Raw genomic sequence first — 23,190 nt, 5'->3', positions numbered from 1 at the left:
TCAGCACCCTGCCAGACCTCTGCACCCACAGGAAGCCCTATAATCAACACAGCATCGGCTAATCCCAGCATTGTAGGCAACATGTAGGCAACACATAGGCAACACAGTGAAAGTCCTGGTTTCGATAATTTAGGAGCTCGAGAGGTTTAAAGCCTTATTCCAATAAAGGGAGATCCTTACTGTGTTCACAGCTCTCACTTTGCCTCAAGTATCCACCTCTTTTATACCTTCCCCCTCCCAAAGGCCTCCTCCTCCTTTCTCCTTTGGCTTGGGTACTCTGAGGATCCCAGCAGGAAGGCGCCAGGGCAGAATAAACCGGTGTTAACTGCACCCTGGGGCTGCTCAACTCCCGGTAACTGATTCCTTCAGTTGGGAAGCATCCAAGCGCCACCAGGATCAGCCGCTTTCCGTCTCCCCCTGCTCCCTGCAGCCAATCCAGACCCAAGCACTGATTGAGCGCAGGCAGGTGCTGGAGGGGAATGGGAGCGGCGGCAGCGCTCGCTGCTTGCCCTAAGAAGGTACCGGAGCCGTTTGGGTGCGTGCCCCGGGACCGGCTCCGGCACCTCCCAGCATCAAACGCGTTCCATGATGTGCGTTCATGACTGAGCGGCACCGTCGCCATAGTGACCGTTGTTAGTACCCCCGCCTCCATGGGGTGCATCCCCAGTAGAGGATGCGGTGGGAGCTGCGTGCGGTCGCGCTGGTCCTGGTCCTTGTGCTGCTGCCGCCGGGGATGGTCGGTGCCGTGCCCGTGGTGATGGCCCCCGGGGATGCACCAGATGGTACCGCATTTGCAGTGGAACAGCGGGTGTAGGGAGCAGGGTGGCAGGGCCTCAGAGGGAGGGGAAGAGGGAGGGGTTGTGGTGGCTCCCTATGGACACAAGGGGAAAACCTCGTTTGTGCCTAAATAGGTGAATTCATGCAGCAGGGGTGACTGGAAGCTGCTTACCCTCAGTGCACACAGTACTTACATACACAAGAAATCACAGTCATAGGAGGGTTTAGGTGGGAGGGGACCTTCAGAGCTCATCCAGTTCCAACTCCCTGCAATGGGCAGGGACATCTCCATGTAGACCAGGCTGCCATGAGCAGGAGCATCTTCATCTAGATCAGGTTGCCATGAGCAGGAACATCATCTAGACCAGGTTGCCATGAGCAGGAACATCTTCATCTAGACCAGGCTGCCATGAGCAGGGACATCTTCATCTAGACCAGGTTACCATAAGCAGGAACATCTTCATCTAGACCAGGTTGCCATGAGCAGGAACATCTTCATCTAGACCAGGTTGCCACGAGCAGGAGCATCTTCATCTAGACCAGGTTGCCGTGAGCAGGAACATCTTCATCTAGACCAGGCTGCCCATACATGAATAACCATGGAAATACAAGTGTTCAATACAACCTAAGGAAACAGCCCCAACATCTCCAGCAGCTGGGCTCCAGCTGCAAACATCTGCAGTCCTGCAGCAGTAACTGTAGATTAAACACCAGCCACAATGAACTGAATAAACCCACAAAAACCACCCCAAAGCATCACCAAACCCAAGCCCTGAGGATGCAGTGAGTGCGCTGAAGGCTGGTTTTCAGCTTGACCAATGTAACTGCCTCCATTCTGCTTTGCAGCCTGCGGACAACGGCCGCTCCTGGAAGGCAGCTCGGGATCCCGGATCGTAGGTGGACACGATGCTCCAGTCGGAGCATGGCCATGGCTCGTGAGCCTCCAGCTTTACCGCGGTGGCGGCCGATACTCACATGTTTGTGGAGGAGTTTTAGTCAATAGGAATTCGGTGCTGACCGCCGGGCACTGCGTTACAGGGAGGAGGTAGGAGTGCTGTTGGCACCTCTTCTTAGTGACTGGGAGGAGGGCATCATAGCAGAGCAGCAAAGCATCACCTGAACAAAAGGCAAACCAAAGATGTTCTGAGTCCTCAGCGCAGAGCCAATGTGCGAAGCCCTATCTGAAGGGGGGCTATAGGGATGCTGGGGATGGACTCTTCATCAGGGACTGTAGGGACAGGACAAGGGGTAACGGGTTCAAACTGAAACAGGGGAAGTTTAGACTGGATCTAAGGAAGAAATTCTTTACTGTGAGGGTGCTGAGGCACTGGAATGGGTTGCCCAGGGAGGTTGTGAATGCTCCATCCCTGGTGGTGTTCAAGGCCAGGTTGGATGAGGCCTTGGGTGACCTGGTTTAGTGTGAGGTGTCCCTGCCCATGGCAGGGGGTTGGAACTGGACGAGCTTAAGGTCCTTTCCAACCCAAACCATTCCATGAGTCTATGATGCAGCGCTATACAGGGGACTGGTTGTGGCTCCAAGGACTAAAGACTGTTCCTTTGCCATCTCTGCTGCGGTGATGGCTGCAGCCCAGCACAGGATGCAGAGTTACATCTCTATAAGTCAAGACCAAGAAGTCTTGGATACTCACCTCTGGCTGGGTCCAGGCCAACCTTTGGTGTTTCCAATGAAGGGCTGTTTACTTTAGATGGGGCAGTTTTGTTAGGCTGGGGGCTTTTTTTGTCATGGAGCTCTCATGTTTCTGCTTAATAGATTTTGATAAACTAGTAAAACAAAAAGAAAATTATTAAATAGTTAATCATTTAATTAAATAGTTAATAATGAAATTAGTTGATTTAATTAAAGAGATAATAATTTAATTATTTATTTAATTAGATAGTTAATCTAATGACTATGATTAAAATTTGTTTTAAACAAATTTTTTAAACAAAACACAAATATTTAAAGAAAGGGACGCAATATTTAGATTGGAAACTCCACAATTCCTTGGTTTTCGCTCTATTTCCCCATTTCCTGTTAACCAACATTTTGGCACCCTCAGAACAGGCTTTTTGACTGTACTTGGAGCAGCTTTGCTGCACTTCAGCCCTCACCCCCTTATCTTTGCCGTAACCCTTAACACAGTCGCACAACCCACACGCTCGTTCGGGCAGCTCCATTCTGTGTTGACTTAACCATGACCTGAAGGAAGCTGAGCTGTAACAAAACGCCTGAACTTTGGAAATGTCATCATTTATCCGGACTTGGCTGGATCAATTCCTTGGTTCTTGCATTAAAGCACTTCCATAATCATTAACCGAGAGAGGGGCTATAATTCCATTCGCTCTCTTGCACTTTAGAGCATGCTGGAAGTTAAGCTGAGTTCTGGAGCCTGCACTTTGCTTGTCACAGATTCAATTCCCACTTGATATCAGTAGATTCTTTCCAACGTACTTGAATAGGAACCCAGTGTGAAGGACTCTGGCCCTATGCCTAAGTTTAATATGAATATTCATACAGTCACATGAATAATATATTCACATATTTAAAATATTCATATAATTAATCTATATTAAATATTCATATGTTCACATATATATATTTAATACAAATATTCATTATTTGTAACTTCTAGTGAATGAGTTTGCCCAATCTGAGTGCAAGCACGGTCTTTGTAAGCATCGTGGCTCCAAACCTACCTCCTTTCTGCCACATAAATCCCTGGTTTTACCTTTTCCAAAGGAAAAGCTCCCAGGTGGCCTCTGCTGAGATGGGGTGGGAAGTAAAATCTGAGCATCTGCTTAAACCATTGAGCTGAATTTGCCTTAAGAGCCGTAACCAGCAATAGGAAACTGAGTGTCTGAGGTACACAGAAGGGTGCTCAGCCAAATTCGTTGCAGGTCATAGTTACTGCAGGGTTTTCAGTGTATATTCCTAAAGGTGCATGAGCCAACAGTAAATTAATCAAAGTGACACCAAGGAATGGATTTACTGGACCTTAATTGCCAAAACTACATTAATTCCCCCTTTAGGGACCCATATAGCTGGCGGGCTGTTTTGGGGGTGCACAACCTTCAGCAGCCCAGTGCGCACACCACCAGGAGACCCATCAGAAGCATCGTTGTGCACCCAGGCTTCAAGAGAGACACGTTTGAAAACGACATCGCCTTGCTGGAACTCAGCTCCGCCGTGCGCTACGGCAGCGCCATTCAGCCCATCTGCCTCCCGCCCGCACACCGGTACCCACAGAGCCACAGCGGAACCCAATGCTTCATCAGCGGCTGGGGGCGCAAGAAAGAGCAAGGTAACGAGGTGCTTTGGGGTGCTGAGTGAGTCCTGAGCTACGCAGCTCATAGCAGGGGCCAGGCCCTCAAGCTTGACCTCAGGCTTGGTCAGGTTCTGGGCTTATCGCACATCACCAAGGGTTGGTTTCCATTTTGAGCAGATTCGATCCACCAAAGGCACACATTCCTTCACCCTTCTTCCAAGTGTAACAGAGAATCATGGAATGGTTTGGGTTGGAAAGAACCTTAAGGTCATCCAGTTCCAACCCCCCTGCCATGGGCAGGGACACCTCACACTAAACCAGGTCACCCAAGGCTCTGTCCAACCTGGCCTTGAACACCACCAGGGATGGAGCATTCACAACCTCCCTGGGCAACCCATTCCAGTGCCTCAGCACCCTCACAGTAAAGAATTTCTTCCTTAGATCCAATCTAAACTTCCCGTTTCAGTTTGAACCCGTTACCCCTTGTCCTGTCACTGCAGTCCCTGATGAAGAGTCCATCCCCAGCATCCCTATAGCCCCCTTCAGACACTGGAAGCTGCTCTGAGGTCTCCACGCAGCCTTCTCTTCTCCAGGCTGAACAGCCCCAACTTTCCCAGCCTATCTTCATACGGGAGGTGCTCCAGTCCCTGCTCATCCTCGTGGCCTCCTCCGGACTTGTTCCAACAGTTCCATGTCCTTTTTATGTTGAGGACACCAGAACTGCACACAATGCTCCAAGTGAGGTCTCACAAGAGCAGAGTAGAGGGGCAGGATCACCTCCTTCGACCTGCTGAAACACACCTGAATACAGAAAAGGGAACTCGCCTGACTTCAGATTCAGATCCACAGATTCTCAGTGCTGTCTGCTAGAAAGAGCTTTCTTATTGCACACCAACAACCCTGAAGCATCTGAGCAAGGCGAGGGAGCAGAGGGGTCAGCACAAACACTGCATCACCTCTGAAGCCTGCACATCTTTAACCCACTGAAGTCTGTCTCTGTTAGAAGCAGGCACAATCTCTGTTACACATCTAAGCACACACTGAAATGAGCTTAAGCCTGAACAGGGCAGGGGAAGCACAGTAGGAATTGCCATAGCATGAATATTTCACCTTTTTATGTGTTCTTTTCCATTGAAGGTAAAACTTCAGCTGTGTTACAAGAAGCACAAGTGGAAATCATTCCTTCTAATGTCTGTAACAGTTCTGATGCCTATGGAGGGCTGGTTAATGACAACATGATCTGTGCTGGCTCTCTATGGGGAGGCACCGATACCTGCCAGGTAAGAAGGACCATTACACCCAAGCTGCCACTATGGAAACCACCAAGCCAGAGCGTCAGGGGCATGGTGATGACCAGCCTTTGTAGCATCATTCATTAAAATGGCACAAATACAAAGCAGGAAACATGTCAAAGTGCAAAAGAAGCATCAGGAATGAAAGCAGGAGATGGTGATTCCTAAGCTGACACACATCTCAAACCCACATTCAGTGACAGATAACAAAGTGAAAAGATAAAGGACACAAGCAGATTTATACAACTTGTTTAGGGAAAAAAGCCTTAGAAGGAAAAGGTGCTGAAAGAAAACCAACCAAACTCTAGTTAAGGACATTGAAACTAATGCAGGAGTGGTGTTCTGGTCATGGTGGTGTCACCCAGCATCACCAAATCTGGTCTGCATTGTGCTATCCATGTACTAGCATTGTTATTACTCTCCAGTTAACTTAGCTGATGTATTACTGACCTTATTCTGCATTGTTTCCTGGAAGGGAGTATCTTTACTAGTGGGGTTTCTGTTTATTTTTAGGGAGACAGCGGAGGACCTTTGGCTTGCTATCACCCCCCTACCAACAGATACTACCTCATGGGGATCGCCAGCTTTGGAGCTGGCTGTGGCCGACCACGATTCCCTGGGATCTACGTCCGTTTGTCTCAGTACAGGAGATGGCTACAAGTTGAACTTGAGCTGAATAACAAGGCTGTGAGCCCCACGAGCGTTCCACTCCCCGTCCTTCTGAGCCTGACACCCACAGTACTTGCATGGAGTCTCTGAAGGGACAAACCACTGGGTCGTAGCTGTAGAGGTTTGGTCTGCCTGGTAAACCCTTGAGAAGAGAACTAGCCCCTGCTTCAGAATAAACCTGAGAGCCAAGGGACATACACTGGGCTTTTCAAGCCACGTCTGCGCTTGTATTAGTGCTTTCCTTTCTGCTTTTGATGTCCCTACTACCAGTAGAGGGATAGGTCAGCCTTAACACTGATAATGAAGCTGAATATACCAGTAGAGGGATCGCCTTAACCTGATAATGAAACTGAATATAGAAATGTTACCAACTGATAATACTTCTTACCCTTTTTCTACACTTTTCCAGCCATCAAAACTTAAGTATTAGTGATGACCACCATGCGTTTTGTAGATGGCAGCTGCCCCCTCTGCTGGGTGAATGCTGGCAGAGCAGAACCGTGCCTAACAGCGGCTCAGCTGAAAAACAGAACAGGGGAGAAAGAACATGCAGAAAGAGAAAAGGTTTCTCCACGCGTTAGTTTTAGTGATCACTAACACTTATGCACAAGTAACTTCGTTCTCCAAGTGCTGAGTGCCACAGCTCTGGGTGCTGGTGCTGCTTGGCCACTGAAGGACCCGACGGCACCCAATGCATGCATGCTTGCTCAGTGCTGCGCTCATGAAGAATCAATCGGGATCATCAGGGATTAGGTTTTGGCGACTTTATTTACCAAGGTCAAAATCTGCAACCATCTAATTGCTTCAACAAATATGTACAATTCATAGAAAGCATGTAATGGACTTCTGCTTGGAAATAACCAGCACGGTAGTAGGTACTATAGCTCTTCCTCTCAGGATACAGATTCTACTCTCTTACAATCTAGACTGTGAAGTAAATCCAAACTAAGTACTTCATAAGTGATGACTCGAAGAGCAAACTCACGTCACTGTTTAATACTTCCATGATGAAAAATAAGCTGCTCTTTCCAAAAACCACTTATTTTGAGAGGATAAAAAGGTACTAACATGATGTCTGGCAGCACGACATGTTTTTACTTGCTGAATACAGAAAGAATGGACCACCATTCTGTTACAGTCTTAACACTTGATAGCTTTAATTATTCTTGTTATCCTGTATTACAAAAGAAGGTAAAGGAACAACAGCACACGGTGAGGATCACAAACCATACACAGGAGTTCCCAAATTGGTTGCAGTACTGCAGGTCAAACCCTCTTCAACATACGCCAAGCAGCGCACACAGACCTGATGGGGGACAGAGCGAGAGGGTCCAGTTCCCAGAGGTGCCAAGCACATCCCATGGCTTCCTTCTTCCTGAAATCCCACTAACGGAACCAGGAGGCACCGAACAGCTTCTTTTGGAGCAGTTCCCTACAAACACCTCCACCCTGGCTCACTCTTTCTGCTGTGCAATGAAAGCACCCCCTTTTTGACATGATCATGAACAGAAATGGGTTCTCCAGTTTGGCCTAAAGCAAGCATCCGTAACAATCCCCCAGTTACAAACTGCAGAGAAAAAGGTGTTGTTACAGCTCACTAACGCCACGATTGTGGAATGCTGCCTTCCTCATCCCCCTTGCAAAGAGCTCTGCTTGCCAAGAAGTCCATTGATTCAAAGATGAGGCAAATAAAACATACTGACTGACCGTATGAGAAGCAGTACACAGCTGAGGAGCGAGCAGACCTCTGGACTGCATTCAGCTCGGCGCTAGCACAACACACACACACGGAGCTCTAACACCTTTTGAATAGCATAGTCCATAGTGCAACTCCCGCTGACATAACTGGAAGCAGGATTCGATCCTAACTATGGAAAACAGTGTAGTTATTATTCATGCAATAAGCACTGCATACACATCTCACAGGATCACAGGAGAGGGAGGTGGGACGGCACCTCGGGAGGTCACTGGCTCCCACCCCCTGCTCGAGCCGGCGGCCCAGGACCTCGTCCAGGCACCTTTTGGGTATCTCCAAGAATGGAGATTCCACACCCAAAAGAGTCCTGATCATGTCAAGCATTTCGTTGCCACCTGAAAGCGATGAAAATCCAACTGGAATCTCCGACAGCGACCAGATCGAATGTGCAGATATCAGCGACTGTGGGGAATCAAAAGCCCTGATCTCTTGGGATTTTTTTCCTCTTTTTTTTCCCAATATTCCCTAGGATCCCTTTTTTTCTTTTTTGTTTTTTTTTGCAATTGGCCTACAGACATACAAAATTAATTCTAATATCTCCTACACCAAAGAGGATCGCCTTTGACTTTGTACTATCCATAAAAATATATGCTCGAAAATCTGCTTCTTCACAAAATATTTCATTTGCTTACTAAAATGAAATATAGAAACTGTCAAAATACGTATATAAACTCAATTTCAGCATCTGTAAAGATCACAATTTAGCTACAAAATATACCACCCATCTACCTGTTTGCAATAGAGTATTTGCTTACAAAGATACCGTTACTTTGCAAAATATCACCTACCTTACAAAATCAGCCCAGCAATGTTGCACTGCTTTCAGCCTAGAAACCCTATATTAGAACCTCAGTAACCCTTTGGTATATATACCTTCTACTTTTGTGTTTTACCATTTGGTTTCAATGTTCCAAAGCACTGTAGAGCCTCCAGACAGAAGCAGCAACGCAGGTTTCATTGTGTTTATAGGCAGCACATGGTTGTTTCTCAATTCTAGGTGTTTCCCGTGCCCAGCAACTAAGAGCAACCTATTGTGGAATCATTCTTCAGAAGCAATTCTTCACCAGTACTTGTTCTTCCACGCTGCACTAGGGAATAACTGGATGTGTTGAGTTCTCTTAAGGAAAGCCAACACCTTTCACGTGCCTTGGACACCGTCGGGCCTCGGCCTCTGGCCGCTTTCTGCAGCTCCTGCCCAAATTGATCAACACAGCAAACGTTGAAAAGAAAAACCCCAACTTTTGTAACTCAGCTGAGAAAGAGGAAACGTGATTTATACCTCGAGCAAAGCAGGAGCTCCTGGTTAGCATCTGTGCCTGTAACGAACAACTGCCAGGTTAAACCAAACCTATTTACATACAAAGAACTGAAAGCAAAAGAACTGGGAAAGAATAAAAGAGTAAGAAATCAAAACATAAACTGGTTATAAATGTTCCTACTAATGTCCACTATGGCAAGGACTCCACATCATCTGCGTTTTAACTGTAACCAACTGTTGCCTCTGTTACAAGAGGTATGGGAAGAAACTCTAACCACCTGCCCTGTAAAACGGGACCGTCCTTTACTGTCGGTGCAATCGTGACTTTACAACGTTTCCAGTTGTGCCAGCAGGAATTTTGGGTGAGGTTTTCCTGTTTCCTTTCTTGCGCTTTGTCACCAAATAAAATCTCGAGAGTCTTTAAGTTGTGAAATCTAGGTAGAAAAGTTTCAATTTTTGACCTTTCGTCTAGAGTTTAAAAAAATCCTGTATAAAAAAAGAATTTCTCCTCTGAAATGTAAAGAGTCCAAAGTTTTACCTCCTTTTCTTACACGCTTTTATGACAGTAAAGATCTTTCAAAGTTTTTAACTCTTCAATGAGAGTTTTGTTCTGGTTTTCCAGGACCGCAACTCGATTTTCCAGGCATTTAACGTACTCCTTCTTCTTTCTACGGCATTCGCGAGCAGCTTCTCTGGAACACACAAGCAGAAGGGATTGCTGAGTTTAGAGTTGAGATGTTTCTGCTTCCTGCATGTGATGATGCTGAGCACTATGAGAGGAGGGAGCTGGCAGTGCCACTGTGAACAGCATGAGCTGGATAGAGGATGATGTATCCTGGGCTGCATCAGAAGGGACGTGATCAGCAGGTTCAAGGAGGTGATCCTGCCCCTCTACTCTGCTCTCGTGAGACCTCACTTGGAGCATTGTGTGCAGTTCTGGTGTCCTCAACATAAAAAGGACATGGAACTGTTGGAACAAGTCCAGAGGAGGCCAGGAGGATGAGCAGGGGCTGAAGCACCTCCTGTGTGAAGATAGGCTGAGAAAATTGGGGCTGTTGAGCCTGGAGAAGAGAAGACTGCGTGGAGACCTCAGAGCAGCTTCCAGTGTCTGAAGGGGGCTATAGGGATGCTGGGGATGGACTCTTCATCAGGGACTGCAGTGACAGGACAAGGGGTAACGGGTTCAAACTGAAACAGGGGAAGTTTAGATTGGATCTAAGGAAGAAATTCTTTACTGTGAGGGTGGTGAGGCACTGGAATGGGTTGCCCAGGGAAGCTGTGAATGCTCCATCCCTCGCAGTGTTCAAGGCCAGGCTGGACAGAGCCTTGGGTGACCTGGTTTAGTGTGAGGTGTCCCTGCCCATGGCAGGGGGGTTGGACCTGGATAATCTTAAGGTCCTTTCCAACCCAAACTATTCTATGATTCTATCTATAGGTAGACAGCATAAAATCGGTACCACATGTGGCAGCCAACCTCCAGGGAAAACCCAATTTGTTTTCTCCAAGCTGTGTAGGTCAGAACATGGGGCATGTTTTGGCCTGAATTCCCTACTTTTCAGTGGAAAATTCCCTCTTCAGTGGTGGCCCAATCAGTAACATTAGTATGCAAGGTGCAGTTTGTTCTTTGAGGATGCATTGCAGCACATGAAACATCCAACCACAGCAGCCCACGTGCAGTTCCATACCTGTTCTTCATCAGCCGTATCTCTCGTTTCAGCTGTGGATCATCCGTCTTACTTGTCTGCGACGTCAGGGTGACAGGAGATGTCATAACCACGGTCTGGGGAAGGGACGTGGTGGTCGGGGTGGTGCGGATCTGGTAGGTCTGCATGTCCCCTGAGGCAGCTGTTGTGAGAACAGCACAAGACATCAGAACGTGGCAGGGCCAGACTTGCGTTAGTGCTAATGTCACGCCACTTCCAGAAGCTGTACTCACTCTGCACTACCACCTGGTTGCTGGGGACAAGGATCTGTTGACCATCTGATGTCTGTGCGTACTGCAGTATCGTCGTCCCAGGCTGAGCACCACCAGCGTTGGCCATCGTCAGTGTCTGCAGGCCCTGCACGCCATCAGCGCCTGGGCTTGCCAGCTGCAAGCCATTGGCAGCAATGGCAACTTAAAGGAAAAGGAACACGCTCAACAATCTTTGTACAGTGTGAAATAGAAAGGCAGGTCAGCCTGGAGAAGAGAGGGCTCCATAAGGGGAGACATTAGAGCAGCTCCAGTGCCTTAAGGGGCTACAAGAAACCTGGAAAGGGGCTTTGGACAAGGGCCTGTAGGGACAGGACAAGGGGAATGGCTTTAACCTGCCAGAGGAGAGACTGAGATGAGCTCTTAGGCAGAAGCTCTTCCCTGTGAGGGTGCTGAGGCGCTGGCCCAGGGTGCCCAGAGAAGCTGTGGCTGCCCCATCCCTAGCAGTGTTCAAGGCCAGGTTGGATGGGGCCTGGGGGAACCTGCTCTATTGGAAGGTGTCCCTGCCTGTGGCAGGGGTTGGAACTGGCTGAGCATCCAGCTCAGAGAACAGGGATGGAGAGGACGTGCTCCAGTTGCCAGAGCAGGCTGCTGCTTGGTGATAAAATCAAAGGAACAAATTGCTACCTTACTGATAGCACAGGAACAGCGTTTGGTGTGGCCTTATGATATATACAATGGTATCGTCCTTTATCTTAGGGTCTGGACTAGCTCTAACACTAGAACACTGCCATGTATTTCATAACAACATCCTCTGAACGTCTTAATGTGCAAAAACGAAGATAAAGCCCTGAGTTTATCTGGAGCCTTGAGATACCAGTCTGTTTCCATTCACAGGACTGTTACTAACTGTTAAACAAATAACCAAACCTTTGAGTTTCATCTTGCTCAAATATATACCAAAAAGAGAATCTGTATTTTGAAGCAAGCTGAATAAAATGTGTCCAGTTAGGCACATATTTCGTGTAACTTACTGTACTGTCCAGTGCTTGTCTGGTAGATGGGTGTGGGAATGGACATAGACGTAACAGTAGAGACACCAGGACTCTCCTCATCTCCTTTTCTGTCCCGTGTATCTTCAGAAGAAAGATCCTTCAGAATTTTCCTATGAAAGAGAAGTTTCTCAGTTCTAAACCTAGGAAAAAAAAAAATCACTGCACAGTCACAAACCTGCCCCATTTACAGCAGATTTCAGTCACCTCCAGAAAGCTGGGTGCTGAAAACCAGCACTGCTGCTGCATCATGGCACTGGAGGGAAAGCTGCACCAGAGTTTCCACCATAAACCTTTTCCACGGATACATAAGTGGGCTGTGGAGAGGTATTTTCTGATTTACAACTTGGTCTTTATTTCTCTCAAGAATAAGCTTTGTGTATCCAGTTAAACCCAGTTTGCTCTGTCTGGTGTCAGAATAAGCTAAAAAGGATAGATTACTATAGACAAGTTTAATCTCCTGCTCTTTCAGTACACAGTAACTTTACTTTTTCCTGCATTTAATGCAGCTCTTGCAGAGCTCCTCACACAACCTGTGTCCCGTGTACCAAGACCCTATGAAAACAGACGCATCTCTCTTTAAAAGAGCCACCAAGGGAAGTGTGAATTTTACGTGTTTTACCCCAGGCCAAATCATGATCTAGTGGCAGTTCCATGAAGAGAAAAGCAGAACTGAGAACTCCTGATCCCAAACCTGCAGAGTAACCAGCTCTCCTTCAGAAGCTCTGCTTACAGCTCCTGGTTTCCTATCCTGAGGAGCCACAATTGCTCTCTTCCCCACTGTTTTTGACTGCAGGCAAAATAATCAGATCCCTCTGAAATCATTTGTCTTGATGCAGAGTTCAACAGGAGACCAAACCATCAGAAAGCACTAAGAAGAGCAAACAAAACATTCAAGAACTGAAAAGCAGTGGCAGAAGCAGGATTGGGGAGCATCTCCCAAATGTCTACTGCATGCAACAGGTCCAGTGCCTGTTGCAAGAGAAAGAAAACAACTCTGGCATTGAGAGAATATAGGAAGGTATCGAAAGAAGTTGCTATTTTGGTCTCAAAGTACAGAAGCTACTCCTTGTAGTACTTACCGGTACGAGGGACGACGAGCTAAGATGCCTCGAGCTTTCTGTGATGAGCCTATGCTATCTGATGAATCCTGAGAATCTTCACTCTCAGACAAAGAAGAGACCTAAAAAATACATGAAATGGGGTTATCTGGTACACTGCAACTGAAACCCTCGCATGAGGTTACACACTGTACTTGTGTATGAGCTAAAGCTGCTTGAAAACTACACAACTGCAGCTGATTACAAAAAGAGAAACCAAAAAAGGGGATTGCTAGTTTCAGTGTTTTCAACTATTTGTAGCAATTATCACAGACTGTTAGTGAGGCCCTAATGAAACAAATCCCCTCACTTCCCCCAAAAAAAGAAAGCTCCCAAACTCTTTTATCCCATTAAAAGCTGGAAAATGCCCACTATTTGAAGGCAGCAGTTTTAGCTGGATCAAACTGTGGGATTAATCAGTCCACAACGCTGCAAAGACCAGAGTGAAGAAACAGGAATGGTTTCTTTCCATACACATCAAACAAGCCAAACTATCTTATCAGCTGATGAATAGGTGAGCAGCTCCCACACATCAGTTTGGCTGAGGCGCTGGTGGGAAAGGAAAGAACAGCATTTATGTACGGAGACAAACATATAAAGTACCTGAAACCTTTGTGTAGACAGAAAAGCAGTGTATTTTGCTGCTCGGAATGGAAGAGTCAACTGAAAAGACTATTTAAGGCAGCAGGGAGTAGAAGTGCAAAGTGTTATCTATGGTTTTCTCTTTATTCCACTGTGTCCTCAGCCAGCTGGCAAGAGCTCTCTTTTCTCTGATGCTTCTTATTAAATACAAGCCAACAAAACATTTACTTGTACTTCTGTGTGTGTCAGCAACAAGTCAGAAAGAATGCAAACAGCTCTGGGAAAAGCAACCCTCAGCTGCTGCTACAGAGGCAAGAGCAAGCTCCCATCAGCGTTTCAGTAAAGCTCCTCCTGTGCTATTTTTCCTCCCCACCTTTGAGCAACAAGGTCAAAGTGTTCATAAACTACAGGGAAAGACAGGAAAGAGCTCAGTCAGTGGGGACCCTGCCACTAGAATACAATGACAGGAGAGGGGTGAATGGAGACACAAGGAACCACAGCCTACTACAGCGGACATTTGGCTGTTCTCAGCAAAGTGGAAGGTGTTTTCCATGCTCTGACGTTACGGGAACAATGATGGGTGAAAATGCATTACAGGTTGACTTTCCATGGGTTATCACTTTAATGTTGTACGAAGAGATAAGCACAGTACAAAAGGATCAGGGACGAATTAATGCCTTTTAGCCCAGTTCTTGCAGGCATTTGGCTGAGCAGTGCAGTTACTGCACAGTTTAACTCCAATGCTGGGCTGTCCTGAGGGCTCTCTGCAGCCAAGAACTGAATGAAGCAGTAACAGGCTCGACTGTGAACTCCTCAAGGCACACGAGCAAGAGAAACAAGCAGAATCTTCAGTACCACAGAAAGGGAGTTAAAGTGTACAGGAGGTGAGCAAGCACTAGCTCATGCACCACCATTCAGGTCCCCCTTTTCCTAACCCACCGTTTAATTCACTGGGTTATTCCACACTCTCCTCGCTTGGGTATTATAACACACGGGTTGCATGTGTGTTAAGAGCACCAAGTACGGCATTGTGGGTTTGTTTTGGGGTTTTTTTACGAAGGGAGGCAATGTCAAATAGCTTCATTTCCACTCCAAAGGCAATTTTAGCATCACAAGTCATTTCAGGCCTAAATAAATCATTAAGAACAACATAACCCCTAAATTCTGTCACTTGCCTACTCACTGTCTCTTACAGTAGAGCCAGCCAGGCTGCACTGTGGCAGAGCCAGCCAGGGCAGACAAGCCTTTACAAGTCCTCCCACCTCAGAAAACAGGATTCTTGGTTATTTAACAGACATTCTGTACCTACCTGCACTGTTTGCACCTGAGGTGAGTGGATTACAGAAGAGGACTGAGCTGTCTGAATGACTCCCTGGACCTGGACTTGCTCTCCAGGAAGCTGAACGACTGTCAGGGGTGCAGGACCTCTTAGAGACATCTACAACAAAGCAAAGAATCATTAACACAAGCATTTGTGCCACAGGACTCACAAAGTGCATCTACATGTAGGAAAACCAGGGGAGAACATGCATTAGCAGAAGCTTCTTTCAAGGCTAATTAAGTCATAAAGATATGCTTTAAAGATGTACATTTCTGAGATAGGTATCTGCGTACAAAAAAGGCTGTTTCATTAGTTACATGTTTGCCTTAGGGGGGAATCAAATACACAGCATTATGTGCAGATGATTCAAATGCTGCAACTTTTAATATGTGCAGTTGTAAATGAACCACAGCTTAGACAAGCAGGAACAAAAGTGCCTAATAAGTAGCCTTCATTCTCATGAAAGTTAATGGGAATTCCGGGCACTAAAACCTAAATGGAGGTGAAATGACCCACAGGACTGAGGGTTTAGGACAGGCCAGACTTAAAACACTCCAGTGATGCAGAAGGCAGCCTGAATAATGCACAGATTTGGTGTTCTTGGAGTTACTGTTTTTCAGGCAAGCAGTACGAGGCCATGGTTCAAAGATTTCACACTGAAGAAATCACAAGAGTGGAGCATAGTAAAAGCTCACCCGGCTACTTAGAAAGTTCAAGGCACAAGGGCTGTAACTAAAGGAAGATAAAAGGCAACTGGAGGAGATAAGGTGTGCAGGCTCTGGACAAGGAAGAACAAAGAGCAGAGCTTTGCAAATCACAACAACAGCATCTGCTCTTTCATGGTTTAAAACTATCCATTTCAATAAATGCTGCGGCTGAGATCTAGGTTTAACTGGCAAAAAAGCTGAGCCTTACTGCTACCCCCTATAGAAAATGCTTCTTCCATTCCAGATTTGCATTTCTCATGTTGAACTTTGCACCTAAAAACTGATTCAAGTTCATACACGTAGATGCATAAATGAACAACCCTTTTCCTCACCAACTGTCTTCTCTACTTTTATCAATCTGAAATAGAGGACAAGATGAAGGGATCACTACAATTCACACTGCAAACTATCCATTTAGTATTACTTTTTGTACCATACATTGTCACACATTGGCACCTTTATATAGAAGCAGAGCAGAAAACCAGCCTTGGAGCAAAGAACAGGATGCTTGCTGATATTCTACCCTGTCTTTGCCTCAGGAAGTACGTAAATTCTGCATCAAAATCCAAACTGCCTCCGCAAGGTGACCAGGGGATGAGCTGAAAAGTGTTCTTCAGGGCTGGGAGCAGAGTGCCTGTACAGAGATGCTCTTTCCAATGCAGAAAGTGGAATCAGGAGGAATTCAGGTTAAAGCTTTGAAAGGGATGTTACTTTTAAGTCACATTTCCGACTTCGTAAGATTCATTGCATTAAATGTATTCATGTTGGGATAAAATCCAAGTGTTTCCATGGTGCTGAGCACCCCGGTCTGCCATTACTACAAAAGGAGCTATAAATACTTCTTCAGAAAGAACTGAAAATCAGATCCTTGATTCATCACTGAGCAGCTCCCTTATGTGGGGTCAACAACACTTTCAAGGGATGCACAATTCATTTTGTACAAGCACGCTTCATTCTGGCCTTTTGAATACAAGCCATTTTATTCATTTGGGGTCATCCACCAACAGCCACATCCATTTATCTCAACTTTCTTTTGTTCTTTCTTCTCTGCGCGTTTCTAGAAGTCAAGAATCACTACATAAAAAATGGCTCTTAGCTACCTCAAATGTTTGCTGAGATTTGGCCCAGGCTTTACCTGTTGAGCAATATGAGAGAGCTGAGCTGCCTGTAGTGTTGTACCTTGTACAGCTGACGTTTGTGAGGGCGACACTGAACTGTTACTGCTGCTCTTGTGCACCTCTTCCATAATCAACTGCAAGAAAAGCAAGGGGTTAAATTCAGTTCATGAGAAATGTGAACACCAGATTGGTGCCCAGCTCCCAGGGTTACTTTATAGACTCTCTGTGCATAAAGCTTTGAGTCATATTGGGGCATTTTTTGTCACTTCCCCTGTGGCACCCAGAGCATCTCATGTTCTCCTGGAGCATGAGGGGAAGGAAGCAGTGGGTCCTTTCCATACACTCGCCCTGAGGCCTCAGAGCAGCACAAATCCCTCCTTGGAACAGGGAACTGTGTTCCCCTGACCACCACCTGCATCCAAGCCTCTGTCAGCACCAGGGCAGCCATCTGCTGTCACATGTATTGACTGAATTTCCTGTTTTCTTCCTAAAAATAAAGTCAAGTCATGAGGTTTAGGAAGCCAACAAAGACAAAGCATTGCTACTAAAGACTCCCTTGCTCTAGGAAAAAGAGTTCTCCAAAATATGTTATCTAAGCTACCAGCCAAACCTATCTGAAACCATCTGAAGGTCTGCAAAGCCAGACCAGGCATTCCAATCAAAGCAGAGAGCACACAGGTTTGAGTTTTAAACCCTGCAGAAGTCAATGGGTCTCCATGCAATCCAGTCACACTTCTGTCATTTCAATGACTCTATATTTACCTGTTCAACATCTTGGCATCATCCCCCCTCTGATATTGGGGGATTCAGGGATGTTGAATGCATGCTTTGGGCTGGTGGAGGGGGTGGACCAACCTAGAGCATTACGAGACGATGGGTGAGTGTTCAGTGTTTGTCACAGGAGGTTTGAAGCTGTTGAAGGGACAGTTGCTATGAGACTGGAAATTACAGCTCTTTCTGTGGAAATGTGAGTCATTGCTTTTTCCTTACTGAGATCAACCATAGCTCTCGCAGCCTGACGTTGACTCGGGAGGTAAAAAGTCAATGGACACCAAGACCAGAACCTTGTTCTTGCAATCCTCACCCATCTCCCACTCCAGGAAGTTACTAAACCAGAACTCTGCGGAGGGAAAACTGATGGTTGGGTGACACATGAAGCCGTATCCCTTATAGCATGGAACAAACATCCTCCAGCACGATACAGCTTCCCAACATACTTATGTCCATGCACATCGACCAGTTTGTCCATAGCAAAAATGAAGGCTTCACTCTGCAATAAGAGCTCACAGGAGCCAGGCAGTGCTTCAGCTGTTCCCAGCTTCCGGAATCCCTCAGCTTACTCAAAACTATCCCGACTGCCTTGGCTAAGATTATCAGGTTGCTGCTGGTGCTAATGCAACAGCATGTTCCCCTCTGCACGGTCAGGAGCATGAATCAGAGCCCAGGATCCCGCCTGACACCCAGCTCCACGGGGAGTGGAGCAATGTGATTCCAACAGTTGCTTTTTCCAGCTGCTGCTGCTGCAGAGCTCACCTGAACATCAGGAAATCTGACTGGGGCTTTTAATTTGTTCATTCGTTTGTTAAGGAAAGAGAATTGAGACCTAAAGTAATTCCACACAATCCCAGGCTGGTTTGGGTTGAAGGGAGCTTAAAGCTCCTCCAGCTCCAACCCCTGCCACGGGCAGGGACCCCTTCCACTAGAGCAGCTTGCTCCAAGCCCCTGTGTCCAACCTGGCCTTGAACACTGCCAGGGATGGGGCAGCCACAGCTTCTCCCGGCACCCTGTGGCAGCGCCTCAGCACCCTCACAGGGAAGAGCTTCTGCCTAAGAGCTCATCTCAGTCTCCCCTCTGGCAGGTTCAAGCCATTCCCCTTGTCCTGTCCCTACAGACCCTTGTCCAAAGCCCCTCTCCAGGTTTCCTGCAGCCCCTTAAGGCACTGGAGCTGCTCTAAGGTCTCCCTTTAAGGAGCCTTCTCTTCTCCAGGCTGACCCAGTCCAGCTCTCTCCGTCTGTCATTTAAATATACTGAAGCTATAAAGGATAAAGAAGAGAATCAACAACAAGCATGAAGAATGGACACGACTCCACATCCCCTCTAAGCTGCTTTAGCTTCTTATAAAGGACAATCTACCTTTTGTATGCCTGCAAAGGGAGGCCTGGCAAGTGTCACAAGTAAACAGGGCACTGTCAAAGTGAAATCCAGTCAACAGCAGAAATGAACATACATTTCCAGTGCGACAGAAACACCCCATTCATTTCTGTAGTGCTAAACCACAAGCTGCCTTCCCCTCTCTCTTCCACTGGTTTGCTCTGCCTTCTTGTCCCAGGAATGACTCAAAACAGCAGCAAATCAACCGCAAGAAACAATGAAACCAACAGATATGAAACCACCCAAAGGAAACAAAGCAGGGGCAAAGCACAAAGGGTTTTGCTGCTCTGTCTCTCCGAGGTGTGAAGTCCTGCTTACAGGAATCAAAGGTAAAGCATCTCCCATGGTAAATTTGACGCTCAAGTTTCCTTCATCTTTGCTTCCTCTGCAATGTGTGGCTAAACATTAACCCAACATCTATTTGATTCAGTCAAAGGGTATTAATAAGGTATTAAGGGTTAGCAAGTGATTGTAACAAGGTGTCAATGACAACTGCATCTCATCCTCCAGCGAGTAAAGGAGGTGCAATGCACGCTCTGGCCTTGTGTGTCTGCCACACAAGAAGATTCAACACGCCTCTACCCTGTTAAAATAACCCCTTTACCTGGAAAACCATGGATTTCCCATTGGAATGGCTGCCTGTGAACACCCTCCACCAGACAGTGCCAGTGGAGAACTTCAACCTGCAAGTTCTCAGCACCAAAGATGGGAACTGCAGTGAGGTTTCATCATTTTACGCAGTTACAACCACTTTCAACACCAGCACATGTTTAGCTGAAACCAGCTGCATAGTTTTGGGGTGAAGGAAGAGTTTTCCATGTCACAGAGCACAGGCAAGGGGGAATTCATAAAAGCAGTACCCGATGATTTATTAGCCAGGGAATAACTGCGGTTCCAACCTGCAGGAAAAACACTGCATGAGCAGATAGGTACGGATGGTGCTTTTCAGAATAAAATCAGTGTTCCAAAGTACCTCAACTGAAATGAAAGGGGCTACAGGGATGCTGGGGAGGGACTCTTCATTAGGAACTGTAGTGATAGGACAAGGGGTAACGGATTCAAACTGAAACAGGGGAAGTTTAGATTGGATCTAAGGAAGAAATTCTTCACTGGGAGGGTGCTGAGGCACTGGAATGGGTTGCTCAGGGAGGTTGTGAATGCTCCATCCCTGGCAGTGTTCAAGGCCAGGCTGGACAGAGCCTTGGGTGACCTGGTTTAGCAGGAGGTGTCCCTGCCCATGGCAGGGGGGCTGGAACTTGAGGTCCTTTCCAATCCAAACCATTCCATGAGTCTATGAAAGGATTCTGCAAGAGCAGCATTAGGAAGTGTGGTCTGAAGGACTCTGAATCACCTCTCTCCAGCCAAAGAAACACTGGAGCTTCAAATACATCTTCCCTTTAAGCAGGAATAGGCACGTTGCATTTCATTGTGGGCAAGCTGAAGTTCACATGCACCCTCCTAATGCAATGCTCCTCCGGTTGAACCACCCCTCAAGGACCACAAAGCCAAAGCTAAAGGGCTGAGGAAGCTCCATTTAAAGAGAAGAAACCAAAGAAGCCCCTGCCCTCCTGCCCTGCCTGGTGCGCTCCTGTCACAGGAGGCAAAGAACAAGCGAATGGGATCTAAAAGGAAGGCAAAGAGAAGCGAGCTGCGGTGCGAGAGCACCAAAGGAAGGCACCAAGTCCTCTTCTGCCCTTTCAACCTAGCAGAGGAAAGGCCTCAATGGTGTTTGAGTGCTGAAACACAGCAAGAGGCAACTGAGGTTTGGGGTTTCTTTTTAGGACTTTATAAAGTCTTAAAGTATTATAAATATTATAGCTATTATTTTTTCATATAATTAATATATTTTATAATTTATATCATCATATATTATATATTATTAAATATTATAGGATATATATTTATAAAGTCTTAAAGTTTTATAAATATTATATTTATTACTCTTCATATAATTTTTCTATTTTATAATTTATGTTATTAATATATTAAATACTGTTAAATATTATAGAATATATTTATAAACGCTTAAATTATTATAAATATTTATTATACTTTATATAATTTCTATGTTTTATAATCTATATTATATATTATTAAATATTATCAAATGTAGATATTTATAAAGTCTTAAAGTATTATAACTATTATCTTTATGATATTTTATATAATTTCTATGTTTTATAATTTATATTATATATTATTATAAAACATAGATATTTATAAAGTCTTAAAGTATTATCAAAGACTACCGGACACAGAATTTTATCCTTAAATACAGTCAAATTCTGACACGCACAAATCGAGCGCGATTTAGAGCATTCAGGGGAAATCTGGGCACCTAAAAGCCCATTTGCTTCATTTTGCAATGCAGGCAGTTGGGGAAAGTTTCTCCCATGTGGGAACCTGCCGGAATTCCCGTTTTCTTCCAGGAATCGGTGCCAGACCAAGGCAAAAACCAGCGCATCCTCCCCGCGCACGGCAGACAGCAGGCGCGCAGACCTGGCTCAATGCACCCGGTGACTGCTCTGGGTCTCGTTCACTCCTTAAGACCTCAGGAGCGCTCTCCATGGGTTCCCTTCTACTCCCCCTCACGCCAGCCTTCCACAGGGCAATGAAGCTTGGCGAGTGCTCCCATCACACGCAGCCTCAGCAATAAAAGCCCGCAGGGTGTAATGCATGCACATAAGGGATCTTGGTGTCTGTCAAAGGGAGACAGCAGCACAGTTTACATCTAACAGCCTTCCATCGACCCGATATCCATCGCTTTGAGTGCCGGAAGAGAGGCACGGTCCCCGGTTAGAATTAACGATAAGGGACACCCATTATCCCTTACGGGACCGAGAAGGAGCCGCTCCGCTCCCTACCGGTCGCTCTCGGTCTCTGACCAGGAGCCCCCCGGTGCCCCTCACTGACAGCTCCGCGCCAGGCCCTGCCCGCTGACCCCCTCCGGAACCCCCGCGGGCCCGGAGGCTCCTCCGCGCCGCCGACCCAGCCCCGAGGGCCAAGGGAAGCGGCAGCCGGGACGGAGGCCGCAGAGGAGCCTCGGGTCCGGGCCTGTGGCGGGGCTCGGCCCGGCCTGAGGAGAGCGGTGCGGCCTGGCCGGGCCTGCCCGAGGCCCGGGGCGGAGGGGGGGGAAAGGGGCGGGCGGGCCGAGGGGAAGGGGGCGGCCTCCCCCGCCCGCCCGCGCCCCGGCGGAGCCCGCTCTTACCTCAGAGCCCCGCCGGGCCCCGCCGGTGGCCGCGCGTCGGGAGAGGAGGAACCGGAGCCGCCGCCGCGCCCGTCCCCGCCTCAGGAAAGCGGCGCCGGCGGCATCGTAAACACGGCGGGGCCGCGCGGGACGCTCGCGGTGGGCGGGCTGCGACCATAGAGTCCCCGCGGAGGCCTCGCCTAGAAATCCCCACCATAGAGTTCCCCCAGCATAGAGCCCCGCAGGCGGAGGCTAGAGCGTCTACTCGCGGCACCGCCTCCGCACGGCGCTTTCCAGCCACGGGTATCATAGAGAGGCGGCGATAGAGCGTAGCTACCGGCCCCAGGAGCGCGAGGACGCCCCTGGCGGGCCGCGCAGGCCTGGGCCCATCCCGGGGAAAGCGGAGCTTTTCCTGGCTCCGCGGCCGGGAAAACCGCATCATTCCCCCTCTATCCGGTCTCTCGGTCCCCTCCAGGAGCTGTATTCCTAGGGAGGAATTTCCGGCATCGCACAGCGGCCGCTTCGGCCTCCATAAGGGACCGGTAACGAGGCGTGAAGGCCCGCCCGGCCTCAGTGTGGCCTGGGAGCACTCAAGGTAGAGCCGTAGGGACCGGTTTGGATCGGGAATGAGCACAGGATCATCCAGTTCCAACCCCAGCATGAGGGGAAACCGGCCCCAGGCTATAAAGCATCTCCTGTCCTCACCCAAGATTGCATTAGAAAGAGTTTGGTTAAAGCTTTACCGCACTTCTCTGTGTTCTTTGCAGGTACCAACATTTGTTTCCTTGTTTTACTGAGGCCAGGGTTTACCAAGCATTTAAACATGAACGGAGGGATGATGGATTTTAACACAACTCAATGATGGTTTCTGCTTCCACAGGCTCCAGGTTCTTATGCACAGCTTCCCCTACACAAAGTGTCTTAAACTCGCTCTATCTAACACTGTGATACCAGAGAAGGTGCCTGGGCCGGAGCCGTGACAACTGGAACAAGAATCTGCTGCCATATGTGATCACTCCTAAATGTGTTTATGTAAGGATGT

At 47.4% G+C, this 23,190-nt stretch overlaps 2 protein-coding genes across 16 annotated transcripts; one reads left to right on the top strand and one right to left on the bottom strand.

Annotated features, from left to right (window-relative positions):
• Positions 1-9: 9 nt before the first annotated feature.
• On the bottom strand, positions 10-22,412 carry ATF1 (activating transcription factor 1). 15 transcript variants are annotated; one of them, XM_080635500.1, is made up of 15 exons: positions 22,170-22,412; positions 16,828-16,944; positions 14,974-15,102; positions 13,065-13,165; positions 11,965-12,125; positions 10,955-11,134; positions 10,704-10,863; positions 9,570-9,710; positions 9,040-9,076; positions 6,393-8,951; positions 5,154-5,316; positions 2,427-2,559; positions 1,753-1,893; positions 972-1,356; positions 13-871 (listed from the first exon to the last, which is right to left on the bottom strand). In XM_080635500.1, exons 2-9 carry the CDS (start codon positions 16,936-16,938, stop codon positions 9,064-9,066), a joined length of 996 nt encoding a protein of 331 aa, XP_080491626.1. In that variant the 5' UTR covers positions 16,939-16,944; positions 22,170-22,412; the 3' UTR covers positions 13-871; positions 972-1,356; positions 1,753-1,893; positions 2,427-2,559; positions 5,154-5,316; positions 6,393-8,951; positions 9,040-9,063. The 15 variants fall into 15 exon arrangements, with proteins under 15 accessions (XP_080491632.1, XP_080491626.1, XP_080491620.1 ...); XM_080635504.1 differs by having other exon boundaries at positions 15-871; positions 9,557-9,710; XM_080635506.1 differs by having other exon boundaries at positions 10-871; positions 6,393-9,076; positions 11,965-12,095.
• On the top strand, positions 674-6,257 carry TMPRSS12 (transmembrane serine protease 12; the record flags this gene model as incomplete). Its single annotated transcript, XM_080635416.1, has 5 exons — positions 674-782; positions 1,624-1,822; positions 3,754-4,079; positions 5,109-5,323; positions 5,849-6,257. 5 exons carry the CDS (start codon positions 674-676, stop codon positions 6,092-6,094), a joined length of 1,095 nt encoding a protein of 364 aa, XP_080491542.1. The 3' UTR covers positions 6,095-6,257.
• Positions 22,413-23,190: the final 778 nt, after the last annotated feature.

The sequence above is a fragment of the Psittacula echo genome, assembly GCF_963264785.1.
Source record: "Psittacula echo genome assembly, chromosome: 27".
NCBI lineage: Eukaryota > Metazoa > Chordata > Aves > Psittaciformes > Psittacidae > Psittacula > Psittacula echo.
The sequence above is the reverse complement of the archived record's forward strand: the minus strand, read 5'-3'. Positions and strand labels throughout refer to the sequence as shown.